Source organism: Priapulus caudatus, unplaced genomic scaffold (assembly GCF_000485595.1).
Source record: "Priapulus caudatus unplaced genomic scaffold, Priapulus_caudatus-5.0.1 Scaffold1322, whole genome shotgun sequence".
NCBI lineage: Eukaryota > Metazoa > Priapulida > Priapulimorpha > Priapulimorphida > Priapulidae > Priapulus > Priapulus caudatus.
Window position 1 is genome coordinate 14,929 of NW_014578383.1, and position 12,372 is coordinate 27,300.

Sequence of the window (12,372 nt, forward strand, 5' to 3'; positions counted from 1 at the left end):
CTGTTCACGTCCCAAATGTCTACCCTCTGTGTCCCCTACTAAAATTACGGACTTCGCTGGCAGCTATGGATCCGTGCGCCGGCCAATTCATTCGGCGCACGGATCCATAGCTGCCAGCGCTGCATACTGTCGTAGGACGTTCCCGCGGTCGCGTGCGCCTTGCCGCGGAAATGCGCGCAAGATCTGCGCTTAGCGCTTTGGATTAACACCTCCTTTCGGCAACGCTTTTCTAGTATCCCGTCTCATCTTGATATTATGTTGGAGACAGGTGGTGCAGGTTGTATTGGAAAGAAGCATTTATGGCATTAAAAAGGACGTGTCTGCAGTGTTATAGGATTGTGATGATAATATAATGATCTATTCTTAAATGCTTTTGTACGAGGTTATTATTATTTAATCTTTAACAATATAACTATTGTATGTTGAATTTGTGTTATTCAGATGAACATGTTGGACCTTGTAAAGAAGTTGGCGAAGACATTCCCCAGTTCCTTAACAGGTTGCTACCAGACTGGTGTCGCCACCTAGTGGAGCTTGGGAGCACTCAAGCATCGCCGGTGCTTCTCATCGTGTGTATATCAGCCATCAGAGCGGTGGCGGTGAGGAGGTGAGTAATTGACGCATCTGTGTCAATAGTAGCTGTAGGGGCTTAGACTTGGGAATGCTGCCAAAGACTAGTGGCAGTGTTCCAGTAGCTGTGGGTACTTCACTCAACAAACCAGAGTTAACAGATAACGTAAATGCTAGGCAAGGGAAATGCGAATAGTATCCATTATAGACATCTGTCTGTTCTATAGAGGTGACTGCTACCATAGGTTTGTCTCTAGTTTGGCAATGTGGTTTCTTTAGAAAAGTTTGACTGTCATAGCAAGTTTTGTAAATGTGACAAGGCTTCATGATAGGGTGACTGCCACTGAATTAGAAGTTGCAGCAGTATAGAAGACTTGTTATTATCGTTATAGTCTTAAAGTGATTACGTCACCGTAAATAGTAAAAGTAAAGAAAATATTTCCACTTTGTCACAAAATGTAAGTAATTCTGTTTACTTTTTATGGTTAAATTGCTGCATTATACTTCGTATTTTACTATATAATATTGTTCAATATAAACATACACTCGTGACTCATACATAGCCCATAGCAAGCAATTAATTAATGTCAGGATCATATTTATCAAATCGTCCAGGTTTTTTAAAATTTTTAGCTAGTTGAGAAACAATCTTATCGGGTAACAATTTGACGATACGTTTAGTCCCGTTAGTACATACTTTTAATATACGTTTTTTTTTTTACAAATATACACCATAGAAAATTCTTGACGTAGTCAATTTAACCACTCTGTCTTCTCACTAAAAGAAGTCATGGTTTAATGTTTACATATTTGTGACAGAGCGATTCAAGATGTTCTAAAGTTGCAGAAAGGGATGCAGATAGGAAAACTCTTTGCCAAGCATTTTTCGGTAAGGTTTATGTGTATCATTGTGAGACCTCACACAATTTTTGGTTTTTGAATTAATTATAAGAGTAGTAACATTACACATATCATAGTGTAGTAATTTATATAAAATTTAATATGGCAGTTTTATACTGCTCCGGGTTGAAAAACTAATGTGATTTTGTGACAATTTTAATTATTGTTATATCGCCCTGTTGCTTCTACCTGTTGTGATTTTATACCTTAAATTAGGAGCAATTAAGGATAGCTGTTTGTTACTCGTCAGGTAACAGACCAGGCAAAGTTCCTCCAGAAAACTGTGGTCCCTATTGGACTCGGAACTCCAAATCGGATTCATAAACTCCTGGAAGAAGGTGACCATTTACACGATATGATATGTTACTTAACCTTTAATCTATTATGTTAAGACTTGGTATTATAATACATAAATAAATGCCATCATCTGGAATGAATAGAATGTTTTCATCAAAGACATACTATTTTGCCAAATGTGTACGTGTGGCTGGTGTGTTTCCAATCATCTTAGGAATTTCAAATCTGTGTAAGAGTTCTGATATACATATATTGTGTTGATAGTACTAACCTTATACATGAGAAATTCCTTAAAAACTGATTTATAATTAGCCAGCATACAATCTAGTATTGTTAAATCACAGAAATGTGCTACATTTTGAATAGCATAAATCAGAAAGTAGGTCGTACCAAATGCAATCAATTCAGTGCAGTTTTCACTATGTGTGTGAATGTGCGTGTGTGTGCGTGCGTGCGTGCGTGCGTGTGTGCGTGCGTGCGTGCGTGCATGTGCGTGTGTGTACATGTGAGTGTGCATGAGTGTGCATGTGTGTACATGTGAGTGTGCCAGAGATGCCAACCACTACGATTTATCCGTATTTTATACGAATTTATATTCCCATTTTTTTTTATTTATTGTAATTTTTGACCCGCAGAATGCAGGAAATTGCATCTCAGAATCAAAAATCTTTCCGGGGGCATGCCGGACCTCCCTAGCAAACTCGGGTCACTACGTGACCCTCGAACTACTAATTTGATGGCCAGAAACTACAGATTGCTTTAAATATGTGTTGGCATCTCTGGTGTGCATGCATGTACATGTGCGTGTGCGTGTGTGTACATGTGAGTGTGCATGCGTGTACATGTGCAGGGGCGGATCCAGAGGGTTTGGGTGACCAGTTTCCATAGTTCTAGTCACAGCTAGGGGTGTCCGGGGGCATGCCCCCCGGGAATTTAAAAAAAAAGAAGCTATATTTGGTGCATTCTGGTGAATTTTGAGGGTCAATTCTGAAGATACCCAGCCTGTGACCGGTTTCTGGAAACCGGTGCAAACCGGCCTAAATCCGCGCCTGATGTGAGTGTGCATGCATGTACATGTGAGTGTGCGGGTGAGTGAGAGTGTGTGCGTGTGCGTGTGCGAGTATTTGCGTGTTTGCTTGTGTTTCCACGATTATTGTGGGTTAATACCTCACTCTCTCTCTGCTCCCGACACAGATGCACTGTGGAAGGGTCAGCTTCGCTACATCGTGCTAGACTGGACGTATCGTGACGACAAACTGCAGCGGCTGTCCGACCAGAAGCTTGTGAGACGAGACCTGTTCACTCTGATGCATCGACACCTGATTCCACTAGTGAGGAATTCCTGCTGCAGATTCTCTCTCGTCTGATCCATAGAGCGGTGGCTTTGCGCTGAGAATTCATAATGAACAAGAGCAAACCTCCGCCACAGCGTAACAGTCCCCCCCCCATCTTGCTGGTACACCCAATATAGAGTTGGATGGCATTTTCAGAAATTTAGAAAAAAAATATCCAGATTTTTTTTTAATGAATTTTGAATGCGTCCGAAGTCCTACCCACCAAAAATATATAAAAAAAAAAAATCCTGGATCCAGATCCGGATCCGGATCACCACCAAAATCTAATCGATTGGTTCTTGGCCCAAGACCAACTCGTCCAAAAAATGCCATCAAAATCCGTCTGTGGCAGAGGTAATTATGGGAATAAATTACTCTTCATGATCAGTGATACTTCGGGTGCAAGCTTGGATATTTGGTTTCAGGGGGGAGGGGGAAGTAATGTTGGGCTATATGGCTATATGGATCTTGAGGTGGGAGTTTGAATAGCGGTTTGATGTAAATAGCAGCGATTGGCATCGTGTTCTATAATGTATAGTTTATTGCATCTAATATTAATTTTTTACCCGCATACAAATAGTTTTACTTAAAAGTCGTAACTTCCTTTAGGTGGTTTAACATTGTTTTTGTATAATGGCATCAAAAGTGAATAAAACTATTCACACACTCTTGTCAGTATAGCTATCAGTAGCACCAAATGTTAAAACACTCTTGAAACAACTCAACTCATGTTTCTTTCTAGTTTCTCGTGGTATGCACAATACTCTTGGCAGATTTCCCTAAAAAGCCTATTGTTTGTAAAAAATGTCAGTCCTGGTGGTTCAATAAAATGTTACTTGTTTTATAAAAATGGTAAAATCTGTTGTTCATTCAAGGTTTGAATTATTTAGGATTCTGACATCGTTTTCACAAAAGTATTTGCAAGTAAATGTTCATTATACGCGCAAAAGTGGCATTACTGCTTTAGAAATAATGGCACGTTATAAGTAGCAAAGACAACATTTTCTCTCTTCCCTTTCCCCTCCAAAAATAAATAAATATGAAATAAATACATAAAAATAAACATGTATATATATATATATATATATATATTAAGGATTCATCGGTGAGTAAAAGAAGAGACGCAATGGCGCGCGTTAAAGCATCCTATAGTACATTGCTCACGCTGCATGGGTGGCTGACCGCAGTTTAGAACGTGAAGGTGACATTAGATTATTGACTTAAGTCAGCCATGAGCGACTCGATCATTCTCTAGCATCGTAAGGTTCCTTCCGCCAATTATGAAATAAAAAGGCAATGCAACGAAGTGAGCTAACGCAAATACCAAGGGAAAGAGAGAAAGAAAGAGAGCGAGCGAGCGAGAAATAGAGTGTGTGCGAGAGAGAGAGAGAGAGAAAGAGGGCATGCAGTGGTCTGCCACATGTCCCTTGTTATACTAATGCACATGAATAGGGCGCAGCCATTTCGCCGACGTGTCGCCCAAAAGAAATGACGTAGGGGCGCGAGTTAAGGGCGCCGAGTTATACCGGATATTGATCTAATGTATAATTATGATATATATATATATACAGAAATACATTGGATCATTATCTAGTAATTCTATAATAAATAAAAATATATACCTACATATACATTTATAGCTTCAGATACGACAGTATACGTTTCTCCCCGCAGTCTGTAACTACTATTAGCACGGAATACTAGTGTATTGTATGGGAATCAATCACGTCTACTAAGCACTTGAAGCAGTATAAGATCGATGACGGGCGCTTGACGGAGTAGCGGAATAGCTCGCGCCGATTCTGAGAACAAACATGCAGAGCAACTCGCTATCAAGCCAGCACGCATTAGTGGACTTGCAGGTTACCCGTGACAACGCCAGCGCGCACCTATTGAGCAGTGTGACAGGTGTCACGGCGAGAGCGATCAGTGGCCATTAATCACGATCAGGGAGCGCGTAATTGAACGCTGGGAGGAAGGCGATGTCTTCCGCTGACGGAAGCAGCGATGCTGCTGCGTGACGTCACAACATGCTAGGAGCAACAACACAACCTGATAGGAAGCCACCTGATAGGAGCAAAGACAGAATCTTTTAGGGAGCGGTCTGATAGGAGCAACAACAGAACCTGATGGATAGCGACCTGATTGGAGTGTATACCCTCGCACACACAGCTTCGCTCGTCGCCCGAGTGTGTGTGTGGGCATATGACGATGTCTTGTGAGGGCAGCCAGACGTGAGAGCATCCAGACGTGAGAGCAGCCAGACGTGAGGGAAAGTTACTGGTATGCAGGGAATCCCAGCAGTACTGATGATCACGATCTATGCGCAGGTAAGATCTGTGCAGATAGATACATGCATAGATAGATGGATAGATGGATGGATGGATCTATGGATAGATGGATGGATGGATGGGTGGATGGATGGGTGGATGGATGGATGGGTGGATGGATTGATGGATGTGTTTATGTATGTAGGTATTGATGGATAAATGGATGGATGAAAGGATAGATGAACGGACGCACGGATAGACGGACGGGCAGGCGGGTGGGGGGTAGTCGGTCAGACGGACGAATATATTATACATATATATATGGCGAGAGAAATAGCGACTCTCGCACGTAATTCGCTAAGCATGGAACCATGAATACATATTCGGGGAACCCTAGATAGACTGGCATAGACTAAGGCCAACGCGTGCCCTCAATAAAACTATTTATTATATATATCTATAGATTGATAGATAGATAGAAAGATAGATAGCTAGAAAGAAAGAAAGAAAGATAGATAGATAGGTAGATAGATAGATGGATAGATAGATATCTAGAGAGATAGATAGACGTGATGCGGCCATGATGCCGAGGCGCGCCGAGGATTGACACTTTGTGTCTTCCAATCACAGCCTACGCCGCACCAGTCGTTTATATTTCTACTATAAGTAAGAATATATCAGTATAAGGCTTTTCAGTCACCCTCTTTGCATTCACCCTCTTTGCGTTCACCCTCTTCGATATGGCAAGACCGCATCGCCTCGAAACGATGAGTGGTATGTATAACTGCATATGCTATGAACTCTTGTTATAGCATATTCTCGCTTCTCCTTTCATATTACCAGAAGTAGATAATAGAGAATAATAGTTACCTATTATCTACTTCTGATATTACCTAGTGGAGGAACAATAAAGGTTTAACTATGTAACCTCTGTTTCAACCAAGTGATGGTTGTTAGGGATATAATATGATATATAGCAGAGTAATGAATCACGAAGGTTCAGATATATGCCTCTCATTCTCACTGTTGTTACTGGAGTTACGACATACAACGATGTGCGAACAAGCAAGTCTAAGTATGCGTCTCTTTCATAGCGATTATTAAGCGAATAACGGTATACGGCGGTATATGAACGAGGCAGTTCAAATACGCCTATCCTTTCTCACCATAGCAGTATGCAACTGTATATAGCGGCGTAGGAACACGAAAGTTCCAATCTGCTTCTCCGTTCTCACCTCAGCAGCATTCGATGCACGAGTACCATGCATAGTGTAGTGTAGTCAGTGTGTTATGGTTTACTTACTGCATGCAATCTTTTATGTACGCACGATTTATGACAGTAAGATCTATACAACACTTTACGGTAATAATAAACATCCGGTCTTAGAGCCGGTGTGATGAGCAGAAAACGACGAGTTTAGTTGAGTGTTTAAAGGGAAGAGCCCACAACACTATATACAAAGCATGGTAATAACAAGTTCGAATATGCTTATCTTTTCCCGCCGCGTTAGCGATCTCAACATGAGCATCCACGGCTGAGTGTTCCCGGAGCGTCATCTATCCAGTAACAATGGGCGGCACGTGTTCGTCTGCTGCCGAGGCACCGGTGACGGAGACAGACAAGCGCGTCTGCTGCGTGGTGACCGAGCAGGAGCGCAGACTGCTGCGCAAGACGTGGCGATACATGACCAACCAATACGATCTGATGGAGCTCGGCTGTGAAGTGTTTCTCATGATTTTCGAACTGAATCCAGAGGCGAAGAAGATGTTTCCGTGCCGCGATGTCGAAGGCGAAGAGTTACTCACCAACCACGACTTTAAGGGGCACGCCTCCAGGTATAGAGATCAAAGCGAGGAAGAGTGAAAGGAGAGAGAGAGAGAGAGAGAGAGAGAGAGAGAGAGAGAGAGAGAGAGAGAGAGAGAGAGAGAGAGAGAGAGAGAGAGAGAGAGAGAGAGGAGAGAGAGAGAGATTTTGTTCAGCAGACAGCCAGCTTTTGTTCTTGTCTATATATATTATATTATTTATATTATAATATATTATATTATATTATATTAATATTATCATTATATTATATTATATTAGTATTATATTATATTATATTAATTATATTATATTATATTATAATATTAATTAACTATTAATGGCTTTATCCTGTAATCTATCATCTATTTAGGTTCATGCAGGCGGTGGGTGCGGCCATTGATCACCTGGACGATCTACAGCTGGAGTTGGAGCCGTTGCTATGCACGCTGGGAAGGACGCACGCCAACTATCGAAATCGCGGATTCGTGCCGCATTTTTTCGACGAGTTCACGGCGGCCATGATACAGACGTGGCAGAAAAAACTCGGGCGGAAATTCACGCCGGATGTCCGTGCTGCGTGGTTGACGATGCTGTCGTTCGTCGCCGCGGCCATGAAGAGCGGTTATAATGAATATAGTGCCCAGTATAGTAGATACTGATCAAGCCACGGAAGAGATCGACGACTGAATGACATATCATATATGCAAGTAGTCAATTAAAAAATTTCTGCATTATAATGCCACGGCATTAACGGCGACAGAGTAATTCGGTAAGGTCTCTATAGGCTTCTTCGTACTCTCATTGTACTCCAGCCTTGACACCAGTAACTATAATTTATATATATATATCTACGCGCTGATATCGGAAAAGAAATTCGACTGAGTATTAAGTTCTGTATTTAATGTTTACAATCCGTGTGGAATGCCTTACATGCGACGCTATATATATATGCGTATGCATCGGTACAATTATAAATAACTATTATTACGCACTGAGTAGGGGAAACCCGGGGCAAAGCGGAACACGGGGGCAAAGTGGAATTGTCTTCAGGCAGATCTATGTGATGCCCACCTTTCTATGCGTGACTGTTTTCATTAGAAGCCTCAGTTGATGATGCATCGTTTTGATGACGCCCATTTGCATGAATGCCAGGTATTACATTTTTTGGACAAAAGTCTGTTTTTTTATGTGTTTGAAATAATATTTTTTTAGAAATGAATCATCTGCTAAATCAAACTGTGATCTTGTTGGAATTCTTATGTAGCTATTTTTGTTGAATCTAAGGCCTATGGTGCCATAAATGCATGATGACATCTTTGATGTAGTTGGTCCTGCAGCAGCCGTAACGCGCACATGTACTAGAAAACCTTATCATCGTGTTCGCGGCGCGAGCAAATGGATGGGAGGCAAAGACGTGCGGAACCAGGGTTTCACTTGCCCCCGCGGCATACTTTGATAAGGCCTAAATGTATATCATTATTATCAGATGTAGTTGTATTATGATCTGAACTATAGTACTCACAGTAGCAGGGTAGGCCCTATGTCTGTCTTGGCATCATTTTTAAACACCTAACTCGTAACATTGGGCATAACTGTGTTCTTCCCTAGACATTTAATTATTGAAATTAACTCGTCCCTATAAATCGGCCGATATTTTCTTTCATATTTAGGCAAAATCGGTATCGCACAACTATGAATTTGCTGTTCAGAAGTTCCAGACACCTGAAAGAGGACGCAAACATTTTGAGTCACAATTACTAATGGAGTAAAATGACATTCCACCTCTGCCCCATGAACAGGTTTCACTTTGGCCGGGGAGTCTGCGGCAAAATAAAATATTTATAGAATTTATAATTTTGTATAATTTTCAATAAAGTAAATTTTTATAACATGAACACTTTGTTTTGTACGCGCCTTTAGTTTTTGTCCTTAAGGCCAAAGGATTAGAGCCAAATTCACTTTCGTCTCGCTGCTTTCACAGCTCGTTTGGCCAACGCAAATATTTTCGGTCCACTTTGCCCCGGGTTCCCCTATATTTCCATACTTGAATTTTAGAACGCTTTTATACAAAAGGTTCACATTTAACTGTATAATTTTTTAAAATGTGTTCTATAATAATGGACCTATATGTTACCTTATATGCCATTCCTAACTGCTACATATGAAACAATATATTGGATGATTTTTTTTATCTGCGTTTGCATTTTGGAACCAAGGTGTAGGCCTATAGGAAGGTTTACCTAATAAAATGTAATTCTGAAATCTCTCTCTTAAAATCGGGGAGCCACCCCAAGACCTTGGTGAGCTCTGTGTGTAGCATCAGGTCGCGTTCGTTCAATCTGTCGCGAAATTAAAAGTTGACTTCCACTTGACAGGAGCCTAGCTAACCCGTTTTACCTGGGGGTGGCAACATCAAATGACCCCTTGTCCCCAACACCACTGCTAGCTATGGCCCTATACTACTCGTGTATTTGAATTACAGAATGTACGCGTTCAAGAAGGTTTGTATTACGAACAAACCAAAATAAAGATAGTCCGTTAAAATCAAAATGGCGAATGTCGGTAGGCCTAGTGTCCGGTTACTGTAGCATAGGCGCTACAAATCGTTTGTAGGTAGCGATTTGACAACTATCAAGTTCGATAGATTAGAGCTGTCCAACTTCGTCATTTATGATTTTGCCGCTGTGAAACCAGAAATATAAAGTTTTACTTATCAATTAGCAACTGTGTTAGTGAACATATTGGCTATGATATTGCTCACTATATTGATGAATTTTATTAACCAAAATAAATTCATATATTATTATTATGAGTTGGTATATTTCAGCAAGCCGAATCTGTTACGGTTGGTGTTATTATTTATGTGACGAGTCTCATAGCTATGATGGAGCGCACATGTAAAGAGATTTAATAAGGGACTATAGATGGGTAAATATCAAACACTTATGACGTTTGACTGACAAATTTATTTTACATTAACTTTCTAATCCTCCAATCTGACCAGTAAAATATGAACAGAATTGACCTGTTTATATCTTTATGTTTCTGTTCTCGTATTCTTACTCTATTCCTGTGTTTGTCGGATTAACACCGTGCAGATGCAGTAGATGTCGCCACTAGCTGCGCGGACAAGAAGCTCTGTATTTCGATGCGTAAAGTGTATTGCGTACACCGAGTTTCTACGAATAGAGTTTCTAAGAAGTACGTAGGCAAAGCTCGTAGGTGCGATTCATCAACGCAGCGTAGCACCTGCGTACGCATATGTTGATGAATTCCAGTGTAAATCCACTACGCCATCGTAGCTGCTGGATGTTGAGAGGCGTGCCTAGCATAAACCAATCACACTGTGCGACACATACCATATCAACCAAACTGACGTCTCCCTTGTATGTAAACCATATGGCTCTAGCTCTGTCTACGGGAGTGCTGGGGGATGTGATAGTTGTCCTCATTTTCGTTTGTAAGATTGCGTTCAACACTCGATGAAAGCAGCGACACGTACACTTGCGGGCGTGCGTGCGTGTGCACGTACACGTGCGTGCGGGCGTATGTACGTACACGTGCGTGCGTGCGTGCGTGCGTGCGTGCGTGTGCACGTACACCTGCGTGCGTGCGTGCGTGCATGTGCACGTGTGCGTGCGTATTTTATGCACGTACACGAGCGTGCGTGTGTACGTACACGTGCGTGTGCGTGTGCGTGCGTGCGTGTGTACGAACACGTGCGTACGTGCGTTCGTGCGTGCGTGCATGTGCACGTGTGCGTGCGTGCGTGTGTGTGCACGTACACGTCATGTACGTGCGTGTGCACGTAAAAGTGCGTGCGTGTGCACGTAAAAGTGCGTGCGTGTGCACGTACAAGTCCTTGCGTGTGCACGTACACGTACGGCTAACTACGAACTCGCTTATAACGAAAACTCTGTATGAAATATATGTTTATTTATACGCAAGATTTAATATAATATAATGGCTAGTGGTGAGTTTTTTATTCATATTTTTTTTCGATACGCTTTTTGTCTATTTTTCAAATAGCCTCTAGGTGGCGCTTTCAGCGAGTGCCTTAGTCTGTGTCACTTGTGCGAGGATAGGGTGATTCCAAACTATCATTGGACGGGTGCGTGGGTGGGAGGGTTGTTTAATTCATTGATGGATGGATGGATGGAAGGAAGGATGGATGGATAGATGGATAAATGGATGAATTTCGTTATTGGTGGATATGTGGAGAGGTAAACGGCAAGAAGCACATACATTAAACGTTTTTGTTGTTGAACATTCAAAACATTTGCCATAAAAAACATTCGCATTAAAAAGCTTTCCCATAAATATTTAGTAGGCCTGCCATCAGCAAATAAATACATTTATTTCGGAACTCTCAAATGTTTCCCAATAGGCTACGGTTAAATAATATGAACCCCGGGTAATCCGAGTTTTTGCCCCGCAGGACAAAAGAATAGTTAAATGGGAATCTGGTACAGTGATTCGATTATGAAAGGTATACAAGCACACTAACAATGGTTTGATAGTTTTACTCTGTACATAACAGACAATTCATTTTTTATTTACAAAGCCTAGTTAGTTTGGCCTAAACACTCTTACATAGGATACGAACGGGACGCTAGTATGACGACCAATGTCGCTAATAAAAAGCTTTTATTCACTATTAGCCGCTGTTCTTTTTCAATTATATCATCGCACTCGTGTCACCTAATAGGAGAAGGAAATGAGTTTGCGAAGTAACTAACTTAACACATTACCCCGAATTTTGTATCACAATTTTCAATTCTTCAGGTACTTATGATTTCATACAATCTTCAAGCTGTTCAATCATCCATTCATAACTACCTGATTCATTTATATTGCTTTCTATTTATTTAGAGGATTGCCAACTGTATTACGACAATAAAAAGGTGGTAAGCGGTGGTAGACCTTAGTGGAACATCCTCGGTTACGATATACGTTCCTACTGTAATGTATAGCTATCAGCGATTCGATATAATTATTACGTAGTCTATAGTTAAACCTCGCGCAAAGGTGTCACCTCGAATTTTGCTGTTTGCCGCGCCTGTTTTAGGTCAGAGACAGACACACACACACACACACACACACACACACACACACACACACACACACACACACACACACACACACACACACACACACACACACACACACACACACACACACACACACACACACACAC

At 41.4% G+C, this 12,372-nt stretch overlaps 2 protein-coding genes across 2 annotated transcripts in view; both read left to right on the forward strand.

Annotated features, from left to right (window-relative positions):
* The window catches only part of LOC106816237 (protein CMSS1-like), a 17,216-nt gene extending 13,966 nt beyond the window's left edge, over window positions 1–3,250 (forward strand). Inside the window, exons 4-7 of the mRNA XM_014820814.1 lie at window positions 442–607; window positions 1,390–1,459; window positions 1,721–1,808; window positions 2,962–3,250. Of these exons, the coding sequence (XP_014676300.1) occupies window positions 442–607; window positions 1,390–1,459; window positions 1,721–1,808; window positions 2,962–3,134 (497 nt within the window). The 3' untranslated portion in view covers window positions 3,135–3,250. The remainder of the gene's footprint in view (window positions 1–441; window positions 608–1,389; window positions 1,460–1,720; window positions 1,809–2,961) is intronic.
* Window positions 3,251–5,353: 2,103 nt separating this feature from the next.
* LOC106816235 (neuroglobin-like) lies at window positions 5,354–7,834 on the forward strand. Its single transcript, XM_014820813.1, has 3 exons — window positions 5,354–5,431; window positions 6,883–7,207; window positions 7,546–7,834. The coding sequence occupies exons 2-3, from the start codon at window positions 6,942–6,944 to the stop codon at window positions 7,832–7,834; spliced, it is 555 nt and encodes a 184-aa protein (XP_014676299.1). The 5' UTR covers window positions 5,354–5,431; window positions 6,883–6,941.
* The last annotated feature ends 4,538 nt before the right edge of the window (window positions 7,835–12,372 follow it).